Source organism: Hyla sarda, unplaced genomic scaffold, assembly GCF_029499605.1.
Source record: "Hyla sarda isolate aHylSar1 unplaced genomic scaffold, aHylSar1.hap1 scaffold_1276, whole genome shotgun sequence".
In the NCBI taxonomy this organism is placed as follows: domain Eukaryota; kingdom Metazoa; phylum Chordata; class Amphibia; order Anura; family Hylidae; genus Hyla; species Hyla sarda.
Window position 1 is genome coordinate 83,200 of NW_026607898.1, and position 21,404 is coordinate 104,603.

The 21,404-nt window shown below is 52.1% G+C and overlaps 1 protein-coding gene across 1 annotated transcript; it reads right to left on the reverse strand.

Annotated features, from left to right (window-relative positions):
- Positions 1-59: 59 nt before the first annotated feature.
- On the reverse strand, positions 60-16,045 carry LOC130304490 (serine/threonine-protein kinase/endoribonuclease IRE1-like). Its single transcript, XM_056551932.1, has 4 exons — positions 15,923-16,045; positions 6,483-6,606; positions 6,339-6,406; positions 60-755 (listed from the first exon to the last, which is right to left on the reverse strand). The coding sequence occupies exons 1-4, from the start codon at positions 16,016-16,018 to the stop codon at positions 552-554; spliced, it is 492 nt and encodes a 163-aa protein (XP_056407907.1). The 5' UTR covers positions 16,019-16,045; the 3' UTR covers positions 60-551.
- Positions 16,046-21,404: the final 5,359 nt, after the last annotated feature.

A 21,404-nucleotide genomic window follows, 5' to 3' on the forward strand; every position in this document is an offset into this window, starting at 1 on the left:
GGCGGATATACATGTTTCGCACCAGAAATTACATTCATTGATTGAAGATAAAACTGCATTTTATTCCTTATTGAGAGTCAGAACAGACGACAGTTCAGCAGTTTTCCCATTTTCTTTATAAAAACAATAAAAAAAGCAAACCGGCCCCTGACACTGCGCGTCACCTGACCCTGCACTCCCCCGTCTCCCGTCCCGGCTACGTACAAATTTACAAAATTAAATCTGCACCAAATATAAAATAAACATAAAATAACTTAATGCTCCGGATACTTCATGTAGTAACAGCGACCGTGTAGTGCGCCACCTGGAGGCTGATCTGCGCCATTGCGGGGGGCAGGATCGCGAATACTGAACTCCGTCCATAAATAAAACCCTTCAATGTGACAAAAATAACATCTGAAGAGGATTGTCCTGTACTGAGGAGTCCATAGTGCAGCACGGACATGGTACGGCGGTGTGACAGGACTCGGCACTGCTACATCCACCCACCCTCCCGTGTAGCAGAGTTGACAGCGGTGTAAGGCACTGTGTGTATCTCCAGCCTCGCAGGCTCAGGTCTCAGCACTGGTGGTCGGCTCTGCTGCCTCCTGTACGTAATATGGCTGGAAAAGTCTCTCAGCGCCGCACAGCTGCATGGCCAGATATGTGTGCAGCAGAAGATGCGGGAACCGCGAGGTGAAGTAACGCACAAAGTCATCCGGGACGTTCCCCAGAGTCTCCTGCACCTCAGAAGGAAGCTCCCGGTAATGGTGTTTCTGTAGGAAGAACAGAGACTGAGGACAAACATCTCCATCATCATCACTACAACCCCCACAGTGCAATAATACTATAGACTGTCACCTTCCACATGATAAGTACACTCCTCTCCTGAAATACCCTGTACTGCTGTGGACCCTGCTCCTCCACTATATAACTCTCACCCTGTGACCTCCACATGATCAGTACACTCCTCTCCTGAAATACTCTGTACTGCTGTGGACCCTGCTCCTCCACTATATAACTCTCACCCTGTGACCTCCACATGATCAGTACACTCCTCTCCTGAAATACCCTGTACTGCTGTGGACCCTGCTCCTCCACTATATAACTCTCACCCTGTGACCTCCACATGATCAGTACACTCCTCTCCTGAAATACTCTGTACTGCTGTGGACCCTGCTCCTCCACTATATAACTCTCACCCTGTGACCTCCACATGATCAGTACACTCCTCTCCTGAAATACCCTGTACTGCTGTGGACCCTGCTCCTCCACTATATAACTCTCACCCTGTGACCTCCACATGATCAGTACACTCCTCTCCTGAAATACTCTGTACTGCTGTGGACCCTGCTCCTCCACTATATAACTCTCACCCTGTGACCTCCACATGATCAGCACACTCCTCTCCTGAAATACCCTGTACTGCTGTGGACCCTGCTCCTCCACTATATAACCCTCACCCTGTGACCTCCCACATGATCAGCACACTCCTCTCCTGTATACTCTGTACTGCTGTGGGCACTGCTCCTCCACTATATAACTCTCACCCTGTGACCTCCACATGATCAGCACACTCCTCTCCTGAAATACTCTGTACTGCTGTGGACCCTGCTCCTCCACTATATAACTCTCACCCTGTGACCTCCACATGATCAGCACACTCCTCTCCTGAAATACTCTGTACTGCTGTGGACCCTGCTCCTCCACTATATAACTTTCCCCCTGTGACCTCCACATGATCAGCACACTCCTCTCCTGAAATACTCTGTACTGCTGTGGACCCTGCTCCTCCACTATATAACTCTCACCCTGTGACCTCCACATGATCAGTACACTCCTCTCCTGAAATACTCTGTACTGCTGTGGACCCTGCTCCTCCACTATATAACTCTCACCCTGTGACCTCCACATGATCAGCACACTCCTCTCCTGAAATACTCTGTACTGCTGTGGACCCTGCTCCTCCACTATATAACTCTCCCCCTGTGACCTCCACATGATCAGTACACTCCTCTCCTGAAATACTCTGTACTGCTGTGGACCCTGCTCCTCCACTATATAACTCTCACCCTGTGACCTCCACATGATCATCACACTCCTCTCCTGAAATACTCTGTACTGCTGTGGACCCTGCTCCTCTACTATATAACTCTCACCCTGTGACCTCCACATGATCAGTACACTCCTCTCCTGAAATACTCTGTACTGCTGTGGACCCTGCTCCTCCACTATATAACTCTCCCCCTGTGACCTCCACATGATCAGTACACTCCTCTCCTGAAATACTCTGTACTGCTGTGGACCCTGCTCCTCCACTATATAACTCTCACCCTGTGACCTCCCACATGATCAGTACACTCCTCTCCTGAAATACTCTGTACTGCTGTGGACCCGACTCCTCCACTATATAACTCTCCCCCTGTGACCTCCACATGATCAGCACACTCCTCTCCTGAAATACTCTGTAGTGCTGTGGGCCCTGCTTCTCCCCTATATAATTCTCACCCTGTGACCTCCACATGATCAGTACACTCTTCTCCTGAAATACTCTGCATTGCTGTGGACCCTGCTCCTCCACTATATCACTCTCACCCTGTGACCTCCACATGAACAGCACACTCCTCTCCTGAAATACTCTGCATTGCTGTGGACCCTGCTCCTCCAGTATATAACTCTCACCCTGTGACCTCCACATGATCAGCACACTCCTCTCCTGTATACTCTGTACTGCTGTGGACCCTGCTCCTCCACTATATAACCCTCACCCTGTGACCTCCACATGATCAGTACACTCCTCTCCTGATATACTCTGTACTGCTGTGGACCCTGCTCCTCCACTATATAACTCTCACTCCTGTGACCTCCACATGATCAGTACACTCCTCTCCTGAAATACTCTGTACTGCTGTGGACCCTGCTCCTCCACTATATCACTCTCACCCTGTGACCTCCACATGATCAGCACACTCCTCTCCTGAAATACTCCGTACTGCTGTGGACCCTGCTCCTCCACTATATAACTCTCACCCTGTGATCTCCACATGATCAGTACACTCCTCTCCTGAAATACTCTGTACTGCTGTGGACCCTGCTCCTCCACTATATCACTCTCATCCTGTGACCTCCACATGATCAGTACACTCCTCTCCTGATATACTCTGTACTGCTGTGGACCCTGCTCCTCCACTATATCACTCTCACCCTGTGATCTCCACATGATCAGTACACTCCTCTCCTGAAATACTCTGTAGTGCTGTGGGCCCTGCTTCTCCCCTATATAATTCTCACCCTATGGCCTCCACATGAACAGCACACTCCTCTCCTGAAATACTCTGTACTGCTGTTGACACTGCTCCTCCACTATATAACTCTCACCCTGTGACCTCCACATGATCAGTACACTCCTCTCCTGAAATACTCTGCATTGCTGTGGACCCTGCTCCTCCAGTATATCACTCTCACCCTGTGACCTCCACATGATCAGCACACTCGTCTCCTGAAATACTCTGTACTACTGTGGACCCTGCTTCTCCACTATATAACCCTCACCCTGTGACCTCCCACATGATCAGCACACTCCTCTCCTGTATACTCTGTACTGCTGTGGACCCTGCTCCTCCACTATATAACCCTCACCCCCTGTGACCTCCACATGATCAGTACACTCCTCTCCTGAAATACTCTCTACTGCTGTGGACCCTGCCCCTCCACTATATAACTCTCACCCTGTGACCTCCACATGATCAGTACACTCCTCTCCTGATATACTCTGTACTGCTGTGGACCCTGCTCCTCCACTATATAACTCTCCCCCTGTGACCTCCACATGATCAGTACACTCCTCTCCTGAAATACTCTGTACTGCTGTGGACCCTGCTCCTCCACTATATAACTCTCCCCCTGTGACCTCCACATGATCAGTACACTCCTCTCCTGAAATACTCTGTACTGCTGTGGACCCTGCTCCTCCACTATATCACTCCCACCCTGTGACCTCCACATGATCAGTACACTCCTCTCCTGATATACTCTGTACTGCTGTGGACCCTGCTCCTCCACTATATCACTCTCACCCTGTGATCTCCACATGATCAGTACACTCCTCTCCTGAAATACTCTGTAGTGCTGTGGGCCCTGCTTCTCCCCTATATAATTCTCACCCTATGGCCTCCACATGAACAGCACACTCCTCTCCTGAAATACTCTGTACTGCTGTTGACACTGCTCCTCCACTATATAACTCTCACCCTGTGACCTCCACATGATCAGTACACTCCTCTCCTGAAATACTCTGTACTGCTGTGGACCCTGCTCCTCCACTATATAACCCTCACCCTGTGACCTCCACATGATCAGTACACTCCTCTCCTTAAATACTCTGTACTGCTGTGGACCCTGCTCCTCCACTATATAACTCTCACTCCTGTGACCTCCACATGATCAGTACACTCCTCTCCTGAAATACTCTATACTGCTGTGGACCCTGCTCCTCCACTATATCACTCTCACCCTGTGACCTCCAAATGATCAGCACACTCCTCTCCTGAAATACTCTGTACTACTGTGGACCCTGCTCCTCCACTATATAACCCTCACCCTGTGACCTCCCACATGATCAGCACACTCCTCTCCTGTATACTCTGTACTGCTGTGGACCCTGCTCCTCCACTATATACCCCTCACCCTGTGACCTCCCACATGATCAGCACACTCCTCTCCTGTATACTCTGTACTGCTGTGGACCCTACTCCTCCACTATATCACTCTCACCCTGTGATCTCCACATGATCAGTTCACTCCTCTCCTGAAATACTCTGTACTGCTGTGGACCCGGCTCCTCCACTATATAACTCTCCCCCTGTGACCTCCACATGATCAGCACACTCCTCTCCTGAAATACTCTGTACTGCTGTGGACCCTGCTCCTCCACTATATCACTCTCACCCTGTGACCTCCAAATAATCAGCACACTCCTCTCCTGAAATACTCTGTACTGCTGTGGACCTTGCTCCTCCACTATATAACCCTCACCCTGTGACCTCCACATGATCAGTACACTCCTCTCCTGATATACTCTGTACTGCTGTGGACCCTGCTCCTCCACTATATAACTCTCCCCCTGTGACCTCCCCATGATCAGTACACTCATCTCCTGAAATACTCTGTACTGCTGTGGACACTGCTCCTCCACTATATAACTCTCACCCTGTGACCTCCACATGATCAGTACACTCCTCTCCTGAAATACTCTATACTGCTGTGGACCCTGCTCCTCCACTATATAACTCTCACTCCTGTGACCTCCACATGATCAGTACACTCCTCTCCTGAAATACTCTGTACTGCTGTGGACCCTGCTCCTCCACTATATCACTCTCACCCTGTGATCTCCACATGATCAGTACACTCCTCTCCTGAAATACTCTGTACTGCTGTGGACCCTGCTCCTCCACTATATAACTCTCCCCCTGTGACCTCCCCATGATCAGTACACTCATCTCCTGAAATACTCTGTACTGCTGTGGACACTGCTCCTCCACTATATAACTCTCACCCTGTGACCTCCACATGATCAGTACACTCCTCTCCTGAAATACTCTATACTGCTGTGGACCCTGCTCCTCCACTATATAACTCTCACTCCTGTGACCTCCACATGATCAGTACACTCCTCTCCTGAAATACTCTGTACTGCTGTGGACCCTGCTCCTCCACTATATCACTCTCACCCTGTGATCTCCACATGATCAGTACACTCCTCTCCTGAAATACTCTGTACTGCTGTGGACCCTGCTCCTCCACTATATAACTCTCACCCTGTGACCTCCACATGATCAGTACACTCATCTCCTGAAATACTCTGTACTGCTGTGGACACTGCTCCTCCACTATATAACTCTCACCCTGTGACCTCCACATGATCAGTACACTCCTCTCCTGAAATACTCTATACTGCTGTGGACCCTGCTCCTCCACTATATAACTCTCACTCCTGTGACCTCCACATGATCAGTACACTCCTCTCCTGAAATACTCTGTACTGCTGTGGACCCTGCTCCTCCACTATATCACTCTCACCCTGTGATCTCCACATGATCAGTACACTCCTCTCCTGAAATACTCTGTACTGCTGTGGACCCTGCTCCTCCACTATATCACTCTCACCCTGTGACCTCCACATGATCAGTACACTCCTCTCCTGAAATACTCTGTACTGCTGTGGACCCTGCTCCTCCACTATATAACTCTCACCCTGTGACCTCCACATGATCAGTACACTCATCTCCTGAAATACTCTGCATTGCTGTGGACCCTGCTCCTCCACTATGTAGTCAGTGTACAGGTCGGGGTCTCACCTTATTCCTTAATGCTCGCAGTAGATCCCTTACAGACTTCCCCTTGTAACTACGGAACTTCCTCAGATCTGTAACACACAGAACAATGCTGTGAATTCATGGTGAAGATCAGGAGGAGTCAGTGACACATGACAAGACCATCACCTGTCTGCAGCGGCATCGAGATGTGTTCCCTCCAGTCCAACTTCACCACGTCTCTCCCTCCTCTCTCCAGTCTCTTAACAATCGGCCCATCCAATGGCTCCTTCTCTATCCGGTCACTGACGTCCTGTAAGACACAAGTCACATTACTTATCCTGTATTATACTCCAGAGCTGTACTCACTATTCTGCTGGTGAGGTCACTGTGTACATACATTACATTACTTATCCTGTACTGATCCTGAGTTATATCCTGTATTATACCCCAGAGCTGTACTCACTATTCTGCTGGTGAGATCACTGTGTACATACATTACATTACTTATCCTGTACTGATCCTGAGTTATATTCTGTATTATACTCCAGAGCTGTACTCACTATTCTGCTGGTGAGGTCACTGTATACATACATTACATTACTTATCCTGTACTGATCCTGAGTTATATCCTGTATTATACTCCAGAGCTGTACTCACTATTCTGCTGGTGAGGTCACTGTGTACATACATTACATTACTTATCCTGTACTGATCCTGAGTTATATCCTGTATTATACCCCAGAGCTGTACTCACTATTCTGCTGGTGAGATCACTGTGTACATACATTACATTACTTATCCTGTACTGATCCTGAGTTATATTCTGTATTATACTCCAGAGCTGTACTCACTATTCTGCTGGTGAGGTCACTGTGTACATACATTACATTACTTATCCTGTACTGATCCTGAGTTATATCCTGTATTATACTCCAGAGCTGTACTCACTATTCTGCTGGTGAGGTCACTGTGTACATACATTACTTATCCTGTACTGATCCTGAGTTATATCCTATATTATACCCCAGAGCTGTACTCACTATTCTGCTGGTGAGGTCACTGTGTACATACATTACTTATCCTGTACTGATCCTGAGTTATATCCTGTATTATACTCCAGAGCTGTACTCACTATTCTGCTGGTGAGGTCACTGTGTACATACATTACTTATCCTGTACTGATCCTGAGTTATATCCTGTATTATACCCCAGAGCTGTACTCACTATTCTGCTGGTGAGGTCACTGTGTACATACATTACATTACTTATCCTGTACTGATCCTGAGTTATATCCTGTATTATACCCCAGAGCTGTACTCACTATTCTGCTGGTGAGGTCACTGTGTACACACATTACATTACTTATCCTGTACTGATCCTGAGTTATATCCTGTATTATACCCCAGAGCTGTACTCACTATTCTGCTGGTGAGGTCACTGTGTACATACATTACATTACTTATCCTGTACTGATCCTGAGTTATATCCTGTATTATACCCCAGAGCTGTACTCACTATTCTGCTGGTGAGATCACTGTGTACATAAATTACATTACTTATCCTGTACTGATCCTGAGTTATATCCTGTATTATACCCCAGACCTGTACTCACTATTCTGCTGGTGAGATCACTGTGTACATACATTACATTACTTATCCTGTACTGATCCTGAGTTATATCCTGTATTATACTCCAGAGCTGTACTCACTATTCTGCTGGTGAGGTCACTGTGTACATAAATTACATTACTTATTCTGTACTGATCCTGAGTTATATCCTGTATTATACTCCAGAGCTGTACTCACTATTCTGCTGGTGAGGTCACTGTGTATATACATTACATTACTTATCCTGTACTGATCCTGAGTTATATCCTGTATTATACTCCAGAGCTGTACTCACTATTCTGCTGGTGAGGTCACTGTGTACATACATTACATTACTTATCCTGTACTGATCCTGAGTTATATCCTGTATTATACCCCAGAGCTGTACTCACTATTCTGCTGGTGAGGTCACTGTATACATACATTACTTATCCTGTACTGATCCTGAGTTATATCCTGTATTATACCCCAGAGCTGTACTCACTATTCTACTGGTGAGGTCACTGTGTACATACATTACATTACTTATCCTGTACTGATCCTGAGTTATATCCTGTATTATACTCCAGAGCTGTACTCACTATTCTGCTGGTGAGGTCACTGTGTACATACATTACATTACTTATCCTGTACTGATCCTGAGTTATATCCTGTATTATACTCCAGTACTCACTATTCTGCTGGTGAGGTCACTGTGTACATACATTACATTACTGATCCTGAACTGATCCTGAGTTATATCCTGTATTATACTCCAGAGCTGTACTCACTATTCTGCTGGTGAGATCACTGTGTACATACATTACATTACTTATCCTGTAGTGATCCTGAGTTATATCCTGTATTATACTCCAGAGCTGTACTCACTATTCTGCTGGTGAGATCACTGTGTACATACATTACATTACTTATCCTGTACTGATCCTGAGTTATATCCTGTATTATACTCCAGAGCTGTACTCACTACTCTGCTGGTGAGATCACTGTGTATATACATTACATTACTTATCCTGTACTGATCCTGAGTTATATCCTGTATTATACTCCAGAGCTGTACTCACTATTCTGCTGGTGAGATCACTGTGTACATACATTACTTATCCTGTACTGATCCTGAGTTATATCCTGTATTATACTCCAGAGCTGTACTCACTATTCTGCTGGTGAGGTCACTGTGTACATACATTACATTACTGATCCTGTACTGATCCTGAGTTATATCCTGTATTATACTCCAGAGCTGCACTCACTATTCTGCTGGTGAGATCACTGTGTACATACATTACATTACTTATCCTGTACTGATCCTGAGTTATATCCTGTATTATACTCCAGAGCTGCACTCAATATTCTGCTGGTGAGATCACTGTGTACATACATTACATTACTTATCCTGTACTGATCCTGAGTTATATCCTGTATTATACTGCAGAGCTGTACTCACTATTCTGCTGGTGAGATCACTGTGTACATACATTACATTACTTATCCTGTACTGATCCTGAGTTATATCCTGTATTATACTCCAGAGCTGTACTCATTATTCTGCTGGTGAGGTCACTGTGTACATACATTACATTACTTATCCTGTACTGATCCTGAGTTATATCCTGTATTATACTCCAGAGCTGCACTCACTATTCTGCTGGTGAGATCACTGTGTACATACATTACATTACTTATCCTGTACTGATCCTGAGTTATATCCTGTATTATACTCCAGAGCTGTACTCACTATTCTGCTGGTGAAGTCACTGTGTACATACATTACATTACTTATCCTGTACTGATCCTGAGTTATATCCTGTATTATACTTCAGAGCTGTACTCACTATTCTGCTGGTGAAGTCACTGTGTACATACATTACATTACTTATCCTGTACTGATCCTGAGTTATATCCTGTATTATACTTCAGAGCTGTACTCACTATTCTGCTGGTGAGGTCACTGTGTATATACATTACATTACTTATCCTGTACTGATCCTGAGTTATATCCTGTATTATACCCCAGAGCTATACTCACTATTCTGCTGGTGAGGTCACTGTGTACATAAATTACATTACTTATTCTGTACTGATCCTGAGTTATATCCTGTATTATACTCCAGAGCTGTACTCACTATTCTGCTGGTGAGGTCACTGTGTACATACATTACATTACTTATCCTGTACTGACCCTGAGTTATATCCTGTATTATACTCCAGAGCTGTACTCACTATTCTGCTGGTGAGGTCACTGTGTATATACATTACATTACTTATCCTGTACTGAACCTGAGTTATATCCTGTATTATACTCCAGAGCTGTACTCACTATTCTGCTGGTGAGGTCACTGTGTACATACATTACATTACTTATCCTGTACTGATCCTGAGTTATATCCTGTATTATACCCCAGAGCTGTACTCACTATTCTGCTGGTGAGGTCATTGTGTATATACATTACTTATCCTGTACTGACCCTGAGTTATATATCAGACAGGAGGCTCACATCTTGCATTAAATCTTTCTTTTTATTGCCCATAGCAGAAAACTACAACATTTTATATACTTTAATATAGAAAAATATTTCATTAAACTACAATTCCCAGCAGCCCCTGGATCCTCCCTCCCTATATAATGGGCTGTCTGGATCTCCTCCTCCTCTTTCTTTCTGCTCATGGCAGATAAGTATATGTGAATTGTGTGTTACTTTCAGTGATTTTGGGGTCCTATAGTTACTACTATACACCCCTCTTGTCTGTTTATTCTCTCTCTTTTATTCTTATATTTCTTATTCTTTATGATATTCTTCTTATTCTTTTTCTCCTCTTCCTCCTCCCAGCCCTCTCTCAGTCATTGCTTACTGCTGCTCTATTCAGTATCTCCGGTTTCTATTCCTTTAGTGTAATACGGGCGCCATTTTACCATCTTTGCGCCCTCCTCTCTGTTCCCTTCTCGCTTCGCGGGCTTGGTGACGTCAAGGAGGCGCAGCCCAGGACGCGCATCCTGCGACACGCCTCCGGAGCCCCGGCGCAGCCTCTCTCAACGCTCTCGCCCATAGCCACGCGAGACTTCGGCCGAGAGCGCTGGTTGCAGACCCCTCCTCCTCCTCTCACTGTCGCCATTGTTGTGCGAGCGGTGAGGAGCACCAGCATAGTTTCTGCGGTCTGTTTTAGTGTTACCTCAGGTACTGAATTCGGCTCCCCTGCATTACCTGATACAGCCCTATTGTACTGCACCCAGTAGTCTCTCCCTATAGCTGTCAGTGAGCTACTTGTAGCTTCCCATAATTATAGCCTTCTTCGTTATAGATCATGGCTGGTGAGAAGGATACTTCCCCCCCCCCCCCCCTCCTCGCTGGACTCACTGGACGGGCTAATGAGGTTGTAGAAATGGAAGCCTCCCACCTCATGTCTGGAACATGAATGTGCACTCCGACTCCCCGGCAGGGGAAGTTTATAATGTGCCCCAGGCAGGACCTGACCCGGTTGGCCGCACCCCACACCTCCCAGACCACTCTCGACCCTTGGGCCCCAAGGAGTACATAAAGGGGCAGAAGTCCGCCAGACGGACTAAACCGGACTCTTATGAGACGTCCACGGACGGGACGTCCGATGAGTCCGATAGGGCTGAGGCCACAGACTCCGGTTCTGATGTTGAGGAGGATGCGGGGTTCACGGCGGATAACCATACCGCAGAAAATGAGGTGCCAACTGAAGCCATTTTAGATTCCCAGGGGCAACCATTGTTTAACCCCGACGAGATTACGCACCCACGCTCAGGTGAGTGGGCGCCGTTGCCAAATGTGGCGAAATACATTGAATATTGGACGAGGCGGTCCTTGGATCGCGTGAATCACAATAAATTGAGGGCTGAGTGTCCTCGGCCGTATGTGGCCAAGAAAGTTGCGGTCACCCCGGAGATAGATCCGGTGCTCCTGAAATACTTGACAAGGTCTGGAAAGTATTCTAAAAAAGGTATTGAGAGGTCATTCAAAGTGATCCAGGACCGCATCCTAGATCTACTGGGTCCGCTCACGAAGATCTTGAATCAGCTCAGGGGTTGGGCCCAGCATGCTATATGCATGCTAGGCAGTGCGAACACGACGTGTTCGGTGGAGCAAAGACGTTCCATCTTAATGAAACTGGAACCCCAGCTTAGCCATCTGGCGGAGAACGAACCAGGCCCCTCCGCGGAAGGTCTTCTCTTCGGAGAAGAACTTATCAAGAACATCAACAAATTTGTCAGCCTTTTCTTTAGCCTAGATAAGGCTCAAACCTCTCTAAAAAAGGCTGGCCAACCTGGCAAGGTTTTTGGCAAGGCCAGTAGAGGCAGAGGGCGATCTACCGGCCGCGCTGCCCCATATAGGCCCTACACTAGACCGGCACACCAACAGCTCGCTCCTGCTCAGCAACAATATGCCATACCTGTGGCCCAGCCGGCCCCTTTCTTCCCTCCTCGAGGACGACCCTGGAGAGGACGCGGTAGTCGTGGATTCCCTAGATCTCGGCCACCGACCGGTAACTACACTACCACTTGCGATTCCACACACGTTGGTGGGGGGCAGGCTGATGCATTTTTCCAACGTCTGGTCCACGATTACGGCAGACGCGTGGATCCTCAATACGGTAGCCGGCTACCAAATAGAATTCCATTCTCTTCCCGAAATGAATGTTATACCCCAACCCATTCGGTTCTCTGCTCAAAATGTAGAGCTCATAGACATCGAACTTCAAGAGCTCTTGTCCAAACAAGCGTTGCAGGAAGTAGATTCCCTATCGCCCGGGTTTGTCAGCAATATCTTCTTGGTAAGGAAGAAAGATGGCGGTTATCGCCCGGTGATAAACCTGAGGGACCTCAACCAACACGTGGCTTACCACCACTTAAAGATGGAGGGAATCCATCTGTTGCGCGATCTTCTGTGGCCAGGGGATTGGCTAGTGAAAATCGACTTGAAGGACGTGTATCTTACCGTCCCCATACACACCGCCTCCCAACCTTTCCTAAGGTTTCTATGGAGAAACCGAATGTGGCAGTTCACCTGCCTGCCGTTCGGATTGTCATCGGCCCCTTGGCGTTTCACAAAGTTGCTCAAACCAGTAGTGGCTGCTCTTCGGAGCAGGGGGGTACGACTTATCATATACCTGGACGACCTGCTTATCATGGCACGTTCCAGGTCACAAGCCTTACTACACAGCCAATGGGCGGTTTCACTGATGACGGAACTAGGCTTCCTCATCAATTACGAGAAATCGGTGCTGACCCCCTCAAGGCAGATGGAATTCCTAGGTTTCCTGGTGGATACCAATCGGTCCATCCTATTGCTACCAAGATCCAAACTGGCTCTGATTCGCATGGAAATCAGGGGGATACTGCGCAAGGGTCGTATATCCCTACGGATGATCGCACGCATAGTCGGCCTGTTGTCGGCCTCTATTCAAGCGATTTTTCTGGCCCCGCTGCACTATCGGGCCCTTCAGAGACTCAAGGCTCTCCACCTACGCCAGGGTCTCCGTTATGCGGACGAGGTCTCCCTTTGTCAGGAGTCGGTAGAGGAGTTGCAGTGGTGGCTTCATCATGCCGTCGAATGGAACGGCAGAACTATTTTCAATTCCTGCCTGGACATGATCATCGAGTCCGATGCGAGCCGCCAAGGGTGGGGTGCTCGCTGCGGGCGAGACACCAGCGGAGGGAAATGGTCCGCAGAGGAATCTCTCCTCCACATCAATGCTTTAGAGCTGCTGGGCAGCATTCTTTGCGGTCAGGAGTTTTCTGCCCCACACGTCCAACAGGTGTGTGCTTTTACATATGGACAACGTGGCAGCGGTTCAATATGTCAACCGCTTGGGGGGCACGAGGTCCAGAGTGCTAGCGGACATTGCGTCCGATTTCTAGCATTTTTGTCTGTGCCGGAATATCATTCCGGTTGCAGAATATCTCCCTGGGGTATCCAATACGGTGGCAGATTGGAATTCTCGTTACTGGTCGGATTCCAGCGATTGGACGTTGGACGGTCCATATTTTTGGCCTTGAGGGACCTTTGGGGTCCGTTACATACGGACCTCTTTGCCTCTCGTCTCAACCGGCAATTACCCCGCTTTTACAGCTGGAGGCCGGATCCGGAGGCGTCAGCAGTGGACGCATTCCGCCAGATATTGTCGCAGGGGACGCATTATGCGTTTCCTCCGTTCAATCTGATTACCAGAGTCCTTCTCCAAGTAGCGAACCAGAGGGCGACGGTGGTGCTGATCACCCCTTGGTGGCCAACGCAGCCGTGGTTTCCTCTGTTGCTGGGTTGTCAACCGACTACCCTCGGTTGATTCCTCATTCACCTCAACTCCTCACGAACCCGATCAAGGGTTATCACCCTCTGATATTGGAAGACAACCTTCCACTCCTAGCGTGGTTGGTTTCGGGGTCGCAGACGTCGGTAATGACCTTTCGCAATCGGCTAGAGACCTCCTCACCTTGGCCTGGGCCTCAGGGACTAGATCGGCATATAGATCTGCCTGGGCCAGGTGGGTTCGTTGGTGTGATCAACGGCAAATTGATGCCGTTCAAGCACCTGTGTCAGTCGTAGTGAACTATCTGGCAGACTCTTTTGAGGCTGGCAAGTCTTATAGTTCGCTAAACGTTTATCGATCTGCCATATCGGCATATCATTGTCTGGTGGACGCGTTACCAGTAGGTAAACATCCTTTGGTATGTAGGCTTTTACGAGGCGTGAAATTCAAGCATCCTCCCCGTCCTAGGTACCAATCGACTTGGGATGTCTCCCGAGTGTTGGAACTTTTTTCCTCCTGGGAGGACAATGATGTCCTCTCTCTGAAAAACTTATCTCTAAAGCTCACAACCCTTTTGTGCTTCGTGTCCATAAAAAGGGTGTCAGATGTAAAAGCCTTGGACGTATCTCGGCGACAGTTTTCACTGGAAGGGGTACGGTTCTCTGTGGTCCGCAGAACTAAGACGAGACTTCAGTCAGTCTTCTACCCCTTTTTTCCTGATCACCCACGACTGTGTGTGGTGCGATGTCTGCAAATGTACGAGTCGCGGACTGCAGTGTTGCGATCCGTTAGTCATACTCAACTATTGATTTCCTATGTCAAACCTCACCTTCCGGTATCCTCGGCTACTTTGGCCAGGTGGGTGAGATCAGCCATGGAAATGGCTGGAATTGATAGTTCTCTTTTTGGTGCCCACTCTTCTAGAGGGGCTATGGCCACTAAAGTGGTCACTTCAGGAGGCTCGCTCTCGGACCTTCTATTGGCCGCTGATTGGTCGTCCGAATCGACTTTTTGGCAGTTCTATTTTAGACCTCAAGAACATGTGTCTGTCCTCTGACGTGTCTACTCTTTGTATTCATGATCACCTTATTTAGCTTTAAATTTGCAAGATATGAGCCTCCTGTCTGATATATAAATCGAGATTTTCCTAGCTATCGTGACGGAAAATATAAGTTATATGAAGACAGGAGGAGAGTATCTTCCCTCCCTGCCCAACCCTGTTATGGTGTTTTTTCTCTCATTTCAGGTTATTGAGGAGCGGAACTTCCGTTTTCAGGGATGAAACTGAAGAGTTCCTGAGTGACAGCCGTTCTGTTTTCTGTTCCAGTTAGAACACAGTTGGTCGAGGCCCAGTTGGCCCAGACATCCGGTTTCCGGACACGGAGTTTCGATTGCCGTTGGAGTGCTTTCGCTGTGTTGTGATGCTGTGCGCTGTTCCGAAGTTCCCACGAAAGAAAGGAGGAGGAGATCCAGACAGCCCCTTATATAGGGTCGACGACCCATGGGAGGGAGGATCCAGGGGCTGCTGGGAATTGTAGTTTAATGAAATATTTTTCTATATTAAAGTATATAAAATGTTGTAGTTTTCTGCTATGGGCAATAAAAAGAAAGATTTAATGCAAGATACTATCCTCCTGTCTTCATATAACTTATATTTTCCGTCACGATAGCTAGGAAAATCTCGATTTATATCCTGTATTACACTCACTATTCTGCTGGTGAGGTCACATGACTTCTTGTACACTGACCTGGAAGAAGTGCAGTTGTTTCTCCAGACTCCAGAAGAAGGGGTGTATGAGGACAGACGGGGCGGACGGTCGTTTCTGTGGATCCTTTTCGATCATCTGTTCTATCAGGTGATGAGCAATTAGATCCTCTGTAACAGACGCGGGGAGAGGATAAGAGCGGGGGAGAGATGGGGAGGGACATAGCGGGGGAGAGATGGGGAGGGACATAGCGGGGGAGAGACATAGCGGGGGAGAGATGGGGAGGGACATAGCGGGGGAGAGATGGGGAGGGACATAGCGGGGGAGAGAAGGGGAGGGACATAGCGGGGGAGAGATGGGGAGGGACATAGCGGGGGAGAGACATAGCGGGGGAGAGATGGGGAGGGACATAGCGGGGGAGAGATGGGGAGGGACATAGCGGGGGAGAGACATAGCGGGGGAGAGATGGGGAGGGACATAGCGGGGGAGAGATGGGGAGGGACATAGCGGGGGAGGGACATAGCGGGGGAGAGATGGGGAGGGACATAGCGGGGGAGAGAAGGGGAGGGACATAGCGTGGGAGAGAAGGGGAGGGACATAGCGGGGGAGAGATGGGGAGGGACATAGCGGGGGAGAGATGGGGAGGGACATAGCGGGGGAGAGATGGGGAGGGACATAGCGGGGGAGAGAAGGGGAGGGACATAGCGGGGGAGAGATGGGGAGGGACATAGCGGGGGAGAGATGGGGAGGGACATAGCGGGGGAGAGATGGGGAGGGACATAGCGGGGGAGAGACATAGCGGGGGACATAGCGGGGGAGAGACATAGCGGGGGAGAGATGGGGAGGGACATAGCGGGGGAGAGATGGGGAGGGACATAGCGGGGGAGAGATGGGGAGGGACATAGCGGGGGAGAGATGGGGAGGGACATAGCGGGGGAGAGATGGGGAGGGACATAGCGGGGGAGAGATGGGGAGGGACATAGCGGGGGAGAGATGGGGAGGGACATAGCGGGGGAGAGATGGGGAGAGACATAGCGGGGGAGAGATGGGGAGGGACATAGCGGGGGAGAGATGGGGAGGGACATAGCGGGGGAGAGACATAGCGGGGGAGAGATGGGGAGGGACATAGCGGGGGAGAGACATAGCGGGGGAGAGATGGGGAGGGACATAGCGGGGGAGAGACATAGCGGGGGAGAGATGGGGAGGGACATAGCGGGGGAGAGACATAGCGGGGGAGAGATGGGGAGGGACATAGCGGGGGAGAGACATAGCGGGGAGAGATGGGGAGGGACATAGCGGGGGAGAGACATAGCGGGGGAGAGACATAGCGGGGGAGAGATGGGGAGGGACATAGCGGGGGGAGAGATGGGGAGGGACATAGCGGGGGAGAGATGGGGAGGGACATAGCGGGGGAGAGATGGGGAGGGACATAGCGGGGGAGAGATGGGGAGGGACATAGCGGGGGAGAGATGGGGAGGGACATAGCGGGGGAGAGATGGGGAGGGACATAGCGGGGGAGAGATGGGGAGGGACATAGCGGGGGAGAGAGGGGGAGGGACATAGCGGGGGAGAGAGGGGGAGGGACATAGCGGGGGAGGGGGATGAGGGACATAGCGGGGGGGGGATGAAAGACAGAGCGGGGGGGGGGGGATGAAAGACAGAGCGGGGGGGGGGGGATGAAAGACAGAGCGGGGGGGGGATGAAAGACAGAGCGGGGGGGGGATGAAAGACAGAGCGGGGGGGGGATGAAAGACAGAGCGGGGGGGGATGAAAGACAGAGCGGGGGGGGGGATGAAAGACAGAGCGGGGGGGGGATGAAAGACAGAGCGGGGGGGGGGGGATGAAAGACAGAGCGGGGGGGGGATGAAAGACAGAGCGGGGGGGGGATGAAAGACAGAGCGGGGGGGGGATGAAAGACAGAGCGGGGGGGGGGATGAAAGACAGAGCGGGGGGGGGATGAAAGACAGAGCGGGGGGGGGGGGGGAAGACAGAGCGGGGGGGGGATGAAAGACAGAGCGGGGGGGGGGATGAAAGAGAGCGGGGGGGGGATGAAAGACAGAGCGGGGGGGGGGATGAAAGACAGAGCGGGGGGGGGATGAAAGACAGAGCGGGGGGGGGGATGAAAGACAGAGCGGGGGGGGATGAAAGACAGAGCGGGGGGGGGATGAAAGACAGAGCGGGGGGGGGATGAAAGACAGAGCGGGGGGGGATGAAAGACAGAGCGGGGGGGGGATGAAAGACAGAGCGGGGGGGGGATGAAAGACAGAGCGGGGGGGGATGAAAGACAGAGCGGGGGGGGGGGATGAAAGACAGAGCGGGGGGGGGGGGGATGAAAGACAGAGCGGGGGGGGGGGGATGAAAGACAGAGCGGGGGGGGGGGGATGAAAGACAGAGCGGGGGGGGGATGAAAGACAGAGCGGGGGGGGGATGAAAGACAGAGCGGGGGGGGGGATGAAAGACAGAGCGGGGGGGGGGATGAAAGACAGAGCGGGGGGGGGATGAAAGACAGAGCGGGGGGGGGGGGGAAGACAGAGCGGGGGGGATGAAAGACAGAGCGGGGGGAGGATGAAAGACAGAGCGGGGGGGGGATGTAAGACAGAGCGGGGGGGGGGGATGAAAGACAGAGCGGGGGGGGGATGAAAGACAGAGCGGGGGGGGGGGATGAAAGACAGAGCGGGGGGGGGGATGAAAGACAGAGCGGGGGGGGGGGATGAAAGACAGAGCGGGGGGGGGATGAAAGACAGAGCGGGGGGGGGGGGGATGAAAGACAGAGCGGGGGGGGGGGGGGATGAAAGACAGAGCGGGGGGGGGGGATGAAAGACAGAGCGGGGGGGGGGATGAAAGACAGAGCGGGGGGGGGGGATGAAAGACAGAGCGGGGGGGGGGATGAAAGACAGAGCGGGGGGGGGATGAAAGACAGAGCGGGGGGGGGGATGAAAGACAGAGCGGGGGGGGGGGGGATGATAGACAGAGCGGGGGGGGGGATGAAAGACAGAGCGGGGGGGGGGATGAAAGACAGAGCGGGGGGGGGGATGAAAGACAGAGCGGGGGGGGGGGATGAAAGACAGAGCGGGGGGGGGGATGAAAGACAGAGCGGGGGGGGGGGGATGAAAGACAGAGCGGGGGGGGGGGATGAAAGACAGAGCGGGGGGGGATGAAAGACAGAGCGGGGGGGGATGAAAGACAGAGCGGGGGGGGATGAAAGACAGAGCGGGGGGGGATGAAAGACAGAGCGGGGGGGGATGAAAGACAGAGCGGGGGGGGATGAAAGACAGAGCGGGGGGGGATGAAAGACAGAGCGGGGGGGGGGATGAAAGACAGAGCGGGGGGGGGATGAAAGACAGAGCGGGGGGGGGATGAAAGACAGAGCGGGGGGGGGATGAAAGACAGAGCGGGGGGGGGGGATGAAAGACAGAGCGGGGGGGGGGATGAAAGACAGAGCGGGGGGGGGGGATGAAAGACAGAGCGGGGGGGGATGAAAGACAGAGCGGGGGGGGGATGAAAGACAGAGCGGGGGAGGATGAAAGACAGAGCGGGGGGGGATGAAAGACAGAGCGGGGGGGGGATGAAAGACAGAGCGGGGGGGGATGAAAGACAGAGCGGGGGGGGGATGAAAGACAGAGCGGGGGGGGGATGAAAGACAGAGCGGGGGGGGATGAAAGACAGAGCGGGGGGGGGATGAAAGACAGAGCGGGGGGGGGATGAAAGACAGAGCGGGGGGGGGGGATGAAAGACAGAGCGGGGGGGGGGATGAAAGACAGAGCGGGGGGGGGGATGAAAGACAGAGCGGGGGGGGGGATGAAAGACAGAGCGGGGGGGGGGATGAAAGACAGAGCGGGGGGGGGGATGAAAGACAGAGCGGGGGGTAGCGGGGGGATGAAAGACAGAGCGGGGGGGGATGAAAGACAGAGCGGGGGGGGGATGAAAGACAGAGCGGGGGGGGGATGAAAGACAGAGCGGGGGGGGGGGATGAAAGACAGAGCGGGGGGGGGATGAAAGACAGAGCGGGGGGGGGATGAAAGACAGAGCGGGGGGGGGGATGAAAGACAGAGCGGGGGGGGGGGATGAAAGACAGAGCGGGGGGGGGGATGAAAGACAGAGCGGGGGGGGGGGATGAAAGACAGAGCGGGGGGGGGATGAAAGACAGAGCGGGGGGGGGGGATGAAAGACAGAGCGGGGGGGGGGGATGAAAGACAGAGCGGGGGGGGGGATGAAAGACAGAGCGGGGGGGGGGGATGAAAGACAGAGCGGGGGGGGATGAAAGACAGAGCGGGGGGGGGGGATGAAAGACAGAGCGGGGGGGGGATGAAAGACAGAGCGGGGGGGGGATGAAAGACAGAGCGGGGGGGGGGATGAAAGACAGAGCGGGGGGGGGGATGAAAGACAGAGCGGGGGGGGATGAAAGACAGAGCGGGGGGGGGATGAAAGACAGAGCGGGGGGGGGATGAAAGACAGAGCGGGGGGGGGGATGAAAGACAGAGCGGGGGGGATGAAAGACAGAGCGGGGGGGAGGGGGATGAAAGACAGAGCGGGGGGGGGATGAAAGACAGAGCGGGGGGGGGATGAAAGACAGAGCGGGGGGGGGATGAAAGACAGAGCGGGGGGGGGATGAAAGACAGAGCGGGGGGGGATGAAAGACAGAGCGGGGGGGGATGAAAGACAGAGCGGGGGGGGATGAAAGACAGAGCGGGGGGGGGATGAAAGACAGAGCGGGGGGGGGATGAAAGACAGAGCGGGGGGGGATGAAAGACAGAGCGGGGGGGGGATGAAAGACAGAGCGGGGGGGGATGAAAGACAGAGCGGGGGGGGGATGAAAGACAGAGCGGGGGGGGGGATGAAAGACAGAGCGGGGGGGGATGAAAGACAGAGCGGGGGGGGATGAAAGACAGAGCGGGGGGGGATGAAAGACAGAGCGGGGGGGGGGATGAAAGACAGAGCGGGGGGGGGATGAAAGACAGAGCGGGGGGGGGATGAAAGACAGAGCGGGGGGGGGATGAAAGACAGAGCGGGGGGGGGATGAAAGACAGAGCGGGGGGGGGGATGAAAGACAGAGCGGGGGGGGGATGAAAGACAGAGCGGGGGGGGGGGATGAAAGACAGAGCGGGGGGGGGATGAAAGACAGAGCGGGGGGGGGATGAAAGACAGAGCGGGGGGGGATGAAAGACAGAGCGGGGGGGGGATGAAAGACAGAGCGGGGGGGGATGAAAGACAGAGCGGGGGGGGGGATGAAAGACAGAGCGGGGGGGGGATGAAAGACAGAGCGGGGGGGGGGATGAAAGAGACAGAGCGGGGGGGGGATGAAAGACAGAGCGGGGGGGGATGAAAGACAGAGCGGGGGGGGATGAAAGACAGAGCGGGGGGGGGATGAAAGACAGAGCGGGGGGGGGGATGAAAGACAGAGCGGGGGGGGATGAAAGACAGAGCGGGGGGGGGGATGAAAGACAGAGCGGGGGGGGATGAAAGACAGAGCGGGGGGGGGATGAAAGACAGAGCGGGGGGGGGGATGAAAGACAGAGCGGGGGGG